This window comes from Coptis chinensis, chromosome 2, assembly GCF_015680905.1.
Source record: "Coptis chinensis isolate HL-2020 chromosome 2, ASM1568090v1, whole genome shotgun sequence".
Classification (NCBI taxonomy): domain Eukaryota; kingdom Viridiplantae; phylum Streptophyta; class Magnoliopsida; order Ranunculales; family Ranunculaceae; genus Coptis; species Coptis chinensis.
The window spans coordinates 100,718,461-100,729,525 of NC_141457.1; the positions used below are offsets into that span (position 1 = coordinate 100,718,461).

The 11,065-nt window shown below is 39.6% G+C and overlaps 2 protein-coding genes across 2 annotated transcripts; one reads left to right on the plus strand and one right to left on the minus strand.

Moving 5' to 3' along the window:
• Positions 1–789: 789 nt before the first annotated feature.
• Positions 790–10,670, minus strand: LOC147519647 (uncharacterized). Its single transcript, XM_086594161.1, has 2 exons — positions 9,071–10,670; positions 790–2,242 (listed from the first exon to the last, which is right to left on the minus strand). The coding sequence occupies exons 1-2, from the start codon at positions 10,414–10,416 to the stop codon at positions 871–873; spliced, it is 2,718 nt and encodes a 905-aa protein (XP_086450287.1). The 5' UTR covers positions 10,417–10,670; the 3' UTR covers positions 790–870.
• Positions 2,536–8,911, plus strand: LOC147519648 (putative E3 ubiquitin ligase SUD1). Its single transcript, XM_086591218.1, has 9 exons — positions 2,536–2,826; positions 2,896–3,561; positions 4,193–4,972; positions 5,311–5,522; positions 5,636–6,007; positions 6,269–6,426; positions 6,545–6,708; positions 6,791–6,937; positions 8,007–8,911. The coding sequence occupies exons 1-9, from the start codon at positions 2,572–2,574 to the stop codon at positions 8,499–8,501; spliced, it is 3,249 nt and encodes a 1,082-aa protein (XP_086447344.1). The 5' UTR covers positions 2,536–2,571; the 3' UTR covers positions 8,502–8,911.
• Positions 10,671–11,065: the final 395 nt, after the last annotated feature.

Genomic DNA, 11,065 nt, shown 5'->3' on the forward strand with positions numbered 1-11,065 from the left:
TCTTTATGTCATGTTGCAGAACCACGAAGTCCCCACTTGTCTTTGTCACATCGGCGAAAGAAAGATTGTATTTGTATGTAACTCACATCAGTACTGTGTCCCCCATTTTACCTTTTCAAATGTCATTTTTTCCTCTTACTGGGGTAAAACTTTATCATTTGGAATCTCAGACCACATGTAAAAGTTCTGCTTTTCCAGACCGACAATTTGGTTACTTAATAGAAGTAGAGGATTACGGTTGAATTTTTGAGTTAGACTGTTCACCTAGACTTAATTTTGCTCTGTGTTGTCAACTTCATTCAAATATCTACATTTTGCGTTATTTATTCAATTTTAGAATGGTTTATAGAAAATCTTTTAATGAGACCAAAAATATAAACAGGTCTGGCATAGACGCATAGTGACTCCTGACTCCTGAGCAATGTAATGAGAATTTCATGCAAATGGCGATTTTACTGTGAAAAAGGTCTAATTATCGAAAAAAACAAAAAACTGTGAAAAAGGTCTTAGACTTGAAGTCCAATGGGCTATAAGCTTAATACGAAAATCGGGCCCCATCCGAAAATCAAGCCCACATCTACAGAATTCTAGGCCCACATCTAGCCTGTTTCCAAGCCCAATTCGGACAAATCTGATCTAGGCTGACTCAGGGCACCCATGGATTCAGAAAACAAACGAATCTCCAAATCAACACTCCCGTCTTCCAGCAGGAGGTCACTTTCCCATCACCTACTTGTATAATTTTTGCAACCCTTCATCTGTGTTGAGATTCTACCACTGGATCATTGCGGAATTGAAAAACATTTTAATAAGCGTATTTGGCACTTTGGTTGGTTTGGTAGCTGATATATATGGAGTCCATGCAACAATTTATCCAGTAGGACAAGGAGTGACTGCATTCATGAATTCTTCATCCAATTCAAGAGCATTCATGGTATCCGAAAATAAACAAATCTCTAAATCCACACTACCCCCTCCTTCACGGCCTGGGTACGAGCTCACCTTTCCATCATATTTGTTACCATGCCCGCATCGAACCGCTATGGGCTTACCCCATCCAAAGTCATTGGTATACACATTGAACCTGGGTGAGCTCCCAAAGGACACACTAAAAGGATTAACAGAAGCTCCGAATTGGAAAATATGTGGAGTCTTGGTCAATGCTTCTATAATTGCACGCACCTTGACCTTATCATGATCAACTACTGCCCTGTGCAACAGCATTGCAGACCATCCTAGATTGTTGCTCAACAGTTCCCCTGCTGTAGGGGTCAGATGTAGTGCAAGAATGCAATTTCCGAAGTAGTTCTCAGATAATGGCGGATCCAATCTCGATCTATCATTAGTTGCCACCCAGCAAGTTGTTTTTTGATCAGCCAATAGACCTCGTGCGCGAGTCACTGATCTCCACACTAGCCCAGCCAAAGCTTGGAAGGAAGAAACTTTGGTCGTATTTGATTCTGCATTCGCTTTTGCTTTCAGTTGAGCCATTGATTGAGATGAGAAATGGAACATTCTCTCCTTAAATGGTGCTGCTACATATCTTTCAATAAATTCATTGTGATGAGTGTAAGGCAGATTAATAATTTGATTTTGATTATTGACAAACCAGCGTTTAGTAATGGGAGGACATGAGATGCACGGGATGTTATGTCCCGTTGTTCTAGAGACTTCAGACCACGTATTCAAGAAATTCCAGAACGAAATACCATCACCTACAGCATGGTTAAAAGAGCACCCTATGAATATACCATCAATAAGTTCTGTGACTTGCACAGCAAATAGAGGCAAATCGTGACCATCATAATTGATTGGCCGGCCCAATGCGAACAACAATTCAACAAATGGCGGTACGTCAATGGGCAATAAAATATCGGATGTGGTTAGGTCGGCCTCAGCATGAGCAAATTCAGCTCCTGGACCATCTTTGCAATCAATATACACATAATAAGAGGGCGGGTCTAAATTCTTTTTGGTCACAAGGCGGCCAGACAATGGGAAGAAGTGGGTGAGTGTAAAAGAAAGGGAGTGCTTAAGTTGATCAATGATGGTTTTTATAGAGATGTCTCGGGGTTTGGTGAATAAAAGACCCCTTTGAATGTAGTCTGTAGAGAGCACTGAAAGATCCCATGGTGTCAAGTAGCATGGTTGCTCTGATTCCTCTAGCATATGCTGTGGTTTGATTCTGCACTTGGAGATGTGACAAATTTTTGTTTCTTGACTCATGGAAGCTGAATTGTGGATTCAGAGTTTCTATGTCTGCATTGCCGAAACATGTGTTTATAACAAGGACTTGTTATGGGTGAGTTTAGATTGTAAATTATTGTGGACATCCAGGGATTTGTAGCTGGAGCGTCGATACAGTCAATGTAGTAACGTTAAAATGAGAATTTTTAGTTTGGCATTTCTGGGCAGACGATTGATGCTTTCAATTAAGTGCCAAAGGGGAAAAAATCAAAACGTTTGAGTGTACGATATATATCGGACAACCGACTTATTAAATAAAAACAAAATATATACCGGTAGACTACCTGAATTGACCAATTAATCCTCTGACCTTCGTCAATTCCCATGGCGACACCATCTTCATCCGAAAATAATAACAGCAATTCGATGGACACGGAATCGTTCGACCCTCTTAACATATCGAAAAACAGAAAATACGAGGACGAAGATGACGAGGAAGATGTTTGTAGAATATGTAGAAATAGTGGGGACGATGAAAACCCATTGAGATATCCATGTGCTTGCAGTGGTAGTATTAAATATGTTCATCAAGATTGTCTCTTACAGTGGCTTAATCATAGCAATGCTAGAAATTGCGAGGTCGGTCTTTTTATATTATTTTACCCACTCTATAATAAATTTAGAAATTAATTTAATGTTTTTTTGTAGGTGTGTAAGCATCCGTTTTCATTCTCACCAGTGTATGCTGAGAATGCACCAGTTAGGCTGCCTTTTCAGGAGTTTGTGTTTGGAATTGGGATGAAAGCTTGTCATGTTTTGCACTTCTTCTTGCGTCTTGCTTTTGTGCTCTCTGTCTGGCTTCTGATTATACCATTTATTACATTTTGGATATGGCGTTTGGCTTTCGTGCGGAGTTTTGGTGAAGCTCATAAGTTGTTTTTGAGACATATATCTACTACTGTGATTCTTACTGATTGTTTGCATGGGTTTCTGCTGTCCGCTAGTATTGTTTTTATTTTTCTTGGTGCTACTTCTTTGAGGGATTATTTTAGACATTTACGAGAGCTAGGTGGGCAGGATGGTGAGAGAGAAGATGAAGGGGTACTTGCTGCGAGAAGGGCTGCGGCAGCAAATAATAGGGTTAATGCTGGTATTGGAAATGGTGAAGATGGTATTGGTGGGGCTGGTCAGTTAATTAGGAGAAATGCGGAGAACGTTGCTGCTAGGTTGGAAATGCAGGCAGCACGTCTTGAGGCTCATGTTGAACAAATGTTTGATGGCTTGGACGATGCTGATGGTGCAGAAGATGTACCTTTTGACGAGCTGGTCGGCATGCAAGGCCCTGTTTTTCATTTGGTTGAAAATGCGTTCACTGTAAGTATCTTATTCCATTTCTGCTTTTAATTTCTACATGTTACTTTATGTTCGCATAGACACATGCACACTTATTTGATAACACTGCAGAGTTTTTTATCATGATCAATTTTTCGTTCAAAATGAAGCTGATGTTAACTGCTGCAATTTAGTAAAGAATGGAGCAAATTTTATGGAATCTGTATTGACGGATTGCCTTTTTTTTTTTTTTTTTTTTAAGATTTTGATTGCACATTTAGACTTGTAGTTTCTGCATTGTCTAATTTCCTTCTAAACTCTCCTTGATAGGTTTGTAGGTTCTGTAACACAGTGAATCACTTTACCGATACCAAATAGATAAATAGTAGGCGTGTTTTGTAGCACGAAACTCGAGCTTTTGCCTCTATTTATCAGATTTTTAATTCTAGTATTTTCAAGATGCTATTCTAAGAGAACCCTGATGAGTTTACCTTAGAGGAAGTCATATTATTTTATAATTGCGTTTGGCGATTATTGATTAACTGGAGATGGCACCAGTTGGTATTTCTTGTTGTAGATTTATCGTTTGCTTGAAGTATTGTAGAAATACAGCCATCCTTTCTGCATTATAAAGTGAAGTATCGTAGTCTGAAGGGCTCCTCTGCCTGTGCAGGTTCTAGCAAGCAATATAATCTTCCTTGGTGTGGTAATTTTTACGCCATTTTCAGTAGGCCGGATTGTTCTCCACTATATATCTAAGCTTTTCTCCTCTCCTACAAGTCCGTTGCTGTCAACTGTTACCCTAATTACGGAGTCAGCTGTTTCTTCAGCAAATCTCACATTGCAGAATGCATTAACTGCCGTGACGAATTTATCATCTGAAAGCCACAATGATGGGCTTGTTTCTCATGCTGTTGATGTACTTGCAGAAACACTTAAAGCGAATACGACCAGTGCAGGTGAAGTCTCGAACAGCATTGGCGGTTCACTTCCAGTTGTCGTATTGGAAGGGACATCTGTTGGAAGCTCACACCTTTCTGATGTTACTACTCTTGTCGCTGGATACATATTTTTGTCGTCTCTGATTTTTCTCTACCTAGGGGTAGTTGCTCTGATTCGTTATAGTAGAGGTGATCCTTTAACTGTTGGGAGGCTTTACGGTATTGCATCTATAGCGGAGGCAATTCCATCCCTTACAAGGCAATTTGTGGCAGCAATGAGACATTTACTGACTATGGTTAAGGTTGCTTTCCTTCTGGTTATTGAGCTTGGGGTTTTCCCTTTAATGTGTGGCTGGTGGCTGGATATTTGTACTATTAGGATGTTTGGGAAAACAGTTTCTCAAAGAGTTGAATTCTTTTCAGTCTCTCCTCTAGCGAGCTCGTTGATACATTGGATAATTGGGATTGTGTACATGCTACAAATAAGCATCTTTGTCAGCCTTCTTCGTGGGGTAACTGTTCTCATCTTGATTTGATATTATTGCAGTGGTTAATTATTTTAATGGCGTGTTGTTCCTTTTGTTTCTTTTACAAGGATTATAATCATTTAAAAAGATTGAGATTTGTGGCGTTTCAACGAAAATAGTTGCTGCTGCCACCAAAATATATTTCAAAATTTTCGAAAGACATTTAGACAATGCCCTCATTGGTACTGTAGTTATGTTGGAGGCATAAAGTTTGGCAGCATTCCTTGCTTCTCTTTTTTTTAGAAGATCTTAATTTATTGACATTCTTACTTACGATTGTCACGTGTATTCCGCTAATGAGCTTTTTGACTCTCTCATGCTAGGTTTTGCGTAATGGTGTTCTATACTTCCTTCGGGACCCAGCTGATCCAAACTACAATCCATTTCGTGATCTAATTGATGATCCGGTGCACAAGCATGCTCGTCGGGTTCTGTTATCTGTTGCCGTTTATGGAAGCTTGATTGTGATGTTAGTATTCATACCAGTGAAACTTGCCATGAGACTAGCACCTTTGGTGTTCCCACTTGATATTTCGTAAGCTCCTGTCTCCTTGACATCACTGGTTTGATTGTGCTGCCATAAACATCTCATATGTATGATCTATTTTTTTTCTCACATGGCATTAACAAAGTATTCTTATTGTGTAGTGTATCTGACCCATTTACGGAGATTCCTGCGGACATGCTTCTGTTTCAAATTTGTGTACCTTTTGCAATTGAGCATTTTAAACTGCGGGCCACAATTAAAGCCTTTCTCCATCAATGGTTTACCATAGTTGGATGGGCACTTAGCTTAACTGATTTTCTATTGCCTGGACCTGGTGTAAATGACGGTGGGCAAGAAGTCGGGAATGTGCAAGCACAGGACAGGCTACAAGATGGACAACAGGGTGGAGTTGGGCAGCAAGATCAAGCCCTTGTTGTACTTATGAATAATGACGATATGAACAGAGGCATTCATCCAGTGGCAAGATCTGATATTGCAGAAGAATATGATGCTGATGACCACATTGATTCTGAGTAAGTACATCACACCGTTATGGTATTTTTTGTTATTATGTATATGTTTTCATGTTGTCAACACAAATCTTGGTAGTTATCTTCAAATTCCATATTACTAGGCGCTGTATCACTGTCTTCTTCAATGAAGGAATCTAGATATGTTCTGGCCTTCGGGGACCTTTTCTATTTTCTTGAATGTTACAAGTCCATAGTGAAGTCAATCGGTTGCTACATTTGTTTTTATGTGGGGTACTTATTTGGTTGGTTTGCTCTTGGCAGATATGGTTTTGTTCTACGTATTGTTCTGTTGTTGGTGCTTGCATGGATGACTTTACTTGTTTTTAACTCAACCTTGATAATTGTACCCATTTCACTTGGACGTGCACTCTTCAATTCCATTCCGCGGCTACCTATAACTCATGGAATTAAGTGTAATGGTAATGCACTTCTGGACTCAATATATATATATATATATATATATATATATATATTTTTTTTGCCTAATCAATCGCATGCAATCTGATCCTTTTTTGTCCTCATCTTGATTATCCTTAGATATGTATGCGTTCATTATTGGAATCTACACGATCTGGACATCTTTAGCTGGAGTGAGATATATTATTGAGCAAGTTAGAACTCGGAGAGCAAGGATTTTGGCAAACCAAATGTGGAAGTGGTCTAGTATTGTCTTCAAGTGTTCTGCGCTTCTGTCAATATGGGTAAAGGCTAAAAGCTATTTCAGTGCTAATTTTGCTACGGAGATTATGAAGTTTGTTCTAATTTTTCTCCTTTTTGAATCAGATCTTTGTTATTCCAGTGTTGATTGGCCTACTGTTTGAGCTTTTGGTGATTGTGCCAATGAGAGTGCCTGTGGATGAGAGCCCAGTTTTTCTTTTGTATCAGGATTGGGCATTGGGGCTAGTCTTTCTTAAGATCTGGACCAGACTGGTAGATACTGTCTCACCTTTCTTTTTTATTTATTTATTTTTTGATAATTACAAACTGATTTCTAGTTTATTGCATCTAGCTATTCAAGTATTTAAAGACTAGGTACTTGTCTGAGTGTGGTCTACCGTAGCACTGTACCATATATTTCATATTTGTGATTGTAAATGTGGTGCCCTTGTAGGGGTTGGATTGTTTCTCCCAGTTATGCACCATAATGTAACTTAGAATTTTGGTTAAGGTCTGTTGTTCTTGGAACTTACCTGATTGGTTTGTTGTAGACCTCTGTAACGCACACTTATTATGCTGTGTTCTTTGAAAAGAATTTAGCTGTGGTGGAAGAGTTCAACCATGAGAGAAACTGCGAGCAGGATGCTACAACCATAAGCAAAAGTTAGTGAGAAAAACCATGCAGCAAAATAGGTAGTGAGTTTGCTTTTAAAAGAAGCTTGATGAAGATAGGGGACTGGAGATGGAGGAGTTGAACTGAGAAGTTTGGTGATTTGAGAATGTGATTCCCTTGAAGTTTGGCTCCCAGACACACAACACTTTTAGTACATGGAAAATGGAAATGGGTTTCCTCTCAATTGCAGGATATCAAGCAGACTATAGATGATAATGCGATGCTGAAAATTGCTGATATGCCCCATATATGTTTGCCTTTTCTACTTAATTATGCGTGTTCCCGTAACATCATTAGGATTATGATATTACTACCAAGAGTGCCAGGTTTTCTTTAAAGTTTCAAATGTGAGCAATGGTTAGGCAATAATTTGTGGACTCCTAATCTAAATGGATATCCTCTTTTCTGAAACTGTATCTTAATGGATCCTACTTCATATTTTCATAATACCCTTAATCTCTTTAAAGCTTTGGTGATTTGGAAACCAGTTCACATCTTATTTATAGCTAGTCTACATATTTGGTTTTTGATGTATGTGAAACTGATTTCAATGGTAAGGTTATATTTCTACAAGTGGATACTAGTGATGGATTTTGTAATTTGTCAGTCACTTTGTCTCGTTAACCCTTGATGTTTATTGGACTTTTCTGTTTCTCTATTTTGGAACAGGTTATGTTGGATCACATGACACCTCTGGTCGATGAGAGTTGGCGGCTGAAGTTTCAGAGGGTAAGAGAGGATGGTTTCTCCCGAATGCGGGGGCTTTGGGTGCTCCGGGAAATTGTAATTCCAATCATCATGAAGTTGCTGACAGCACTGTGTGTTCCTTATGTGTTTGCGAGAGGGATGTTCCCTGTGCTTGGATATTCATTGATTGTGAACTCAGCTGTCTACCGTTTTGCCTGGGTGGGATGCCTCTGTATTAGTTTACTGTGTTTTTGTGCAAAAAGATTTCATGTTTGGTTTTCCAACCTACACAATGCTATTAGAGATGACCGGTATTTAATTGGTCGGAGGCTGCATAATTTTGGAGAAGCTGGATCCCAGGAGAGACATGAAACTGAGACAGTCCCAGAGACTGAAGATGTTGGTGTGCTGGGTGTTGGTAATATTCAACATGAACAAGGAGTGGATGTTGGGCTGAGACTACGGCGCCCTAATTGAATGAATCCTCAAATCTAGGTCTACCTTTGTATGGTGTGGTGACTAATGTTTGGCATTCCAGGGACTGCTGCTGTGTTTGGCTTGATCCTGCCTTCTTGGGTTGATTGGTTTTGGATCTACACTTTGAACCATGGAGGTGCTTGAGCTTTTCAAAATGTATTTGAAACAACTTATTATGAGGCGGAGCTTGTTAGTTATCCCTTGTATAGTTTAGGAGATCAAGATAGTTGGTTGCTGTTTCTTACACTCGTCTGTCTGGGAGTTTTAATCAATGTAAGTTGTCTATACGAAATGGAGTTTCCACATCTGAATCTGTTCTCACTTGTATGAAATTGTAATTCATATTTGACAATGTACTTATTGGGGATGGTCGAATGGAAAAGTTTAAATAGCCAGATTCTGTTTCTTTATCTCTTGACTCTATTCTATCATGCGTCGAAATATTTGTTTGCTAACCAGTCAAACTTAGTTATTTTGTATATCACTGGGGGATACTACATTCATATTTATCTTTCAATGCAATTTTATTTGATTTGGTTGAATTTCATATAGCCTGAAAAAATTGGTACTATTGGGGAACAGATACTGCATCCATAAATTCCTCATTTGACAGAAGGGCATCCATAGACTTGGGGGGAAGACACACTTCTACATCCACGCTTCCGCCTCCTTCACAACCTGGGTAAGATGACACTTTTCCGTCGAACTTGGCTCCATATCCACTGCGAGCTGCAACAGGTTTTCCCCATCCGAAGTTGTTGTACATGTCGAATTTTGGTGAGCTCCCCATCATCAAGCTGTCCACGTCAAAGAATCGTCCAAACTGGTAGATCAAAGGAGCATTAACCCACTCCTCCAGGAACACACACACCTTGTTGTTGTCGTGAGCAGATATGGCCTGGTTTAGCAGCCATGCTGACCACCCAAGGTTATTAGCTAGTAGTTCACCTGCAGTGGTTGTCCCTTTCACTGTTTGGATGCAGTTGCCGAAGTAGTTTTTACACAAAGGTGGGTGCAGTCTGGATCGGTTGTCAATGGCTAACCTACAACTTGTATTCTGGTCAGCAGGCAGAAGACGAGCTTGCGTGATGGATTTCCAAACAAATGCACTGAGTGCCTGGAAAGAAGAGATTTTATTCGTATTCTGCTCGGAGTTTGCTCTTGCTTTAAGCTGTGCAATTGATTTTGCTGAGAAGTGGAACATTCTCTCCCTGAGCAGTGGGGGAGTGTATCTTTCTATGAACTCATCGTGGTGGGAGAAGGGAAGGTTGATGCTAGGGCCTTGGTTATCCATAAACCAGCGTTTGGTAATAGGTGGGCGTGAAATGCATTCATCATTTCCTTCTTTTCTTGCAGATATCTCGGACCAAGTATTAAAGAAATGCCAGAATGATGTACCATCAGCTACAGAATGATTGATAGAGCAGCCAACAAAGTAGCCGTCAAGAAGCTCTGTGACTTGCACAGCTAGCAAAGGCAACGTATGACCATCATGATTAACTACTCCATTGAAGGCGAAAAAAGATTCAACAAATGGAGGTACATCGGCAGCGGAGGTAATATCAGCTACTGTTAAATCTGCGACAGCATGGATGAACTCAGCTCCTGGAGCATCAGTGCAGTCTATGACGACATGGTAAGAAGGTGGGTCAGCACCTTTCTTAGTAACAAGGCGGCCTGAGAGAGGGAAGAAATGGGTGAGTGCTCTCGAGAGAGAGTCCTTGAGATGTTCAATGATGGTTTGCATATCCACATCTGGTGGTTTTGTGAAGAGAAGACCCTTCTGAATGTAGTTTACAGAGAGCATGGCGAGATCCCATGGTGTCAAATAACATGGTTTCTGTGACTCTTCTGTAACACAATGAGGCTTGACGGCCCAGCTTGACACGCGACGAACCTCTGATCCTTGACCCATTGGAGGTAACTAGTAATAGAAGTGTCACTGAAGACTGAAACTCTAGTTCTTTTACTGGTTTCTTGATCGTTGTTAGTCTATGTGCAATGGCTTCAGATGGGGTGTTATATTCCTGGCTGGTGTACAAACAAGTCAACGAAATGAAATACACTGCGCATCTTCTGTTAATATATATATATATAACTTCAAAGGTGAGTGGATGGGACTGAGTCCTTTGTCAAAGAAGTACATCTTATTATATAGAAAAATATGGGGTTAAACAATACCGTGGTAGAGTCGTAATTTTTTGGTTTTAGCGTAGCAATTTCGTAGTTTCGTGATTTGTTTTTTGGTGGGCAAAACGGTGACAGTTTTGTAGATTTCATCAAATACAACGGTGACAAAATTTGAAGTCTTTTTCTTTTTAAAAGAATAAAAAAATGTGAAAAAAGTGATTTCGTCAACTCACATGGTCTACTAAAAAATTAGTAATAAAAACCGTGTTGAAAAAACGTGGCTTATTCCATTCACAAAGCTAGTATCTATAATACAAAACAATTTAGTTTTTAAACAAGTTATAAGAACTTAAGTGGTGGTCCTTCAAAGGTGAGTGGATGGGACCAAGTCCTTTGTCAAAGAAGTATATCTTATTATATAGAAAAATATGGGG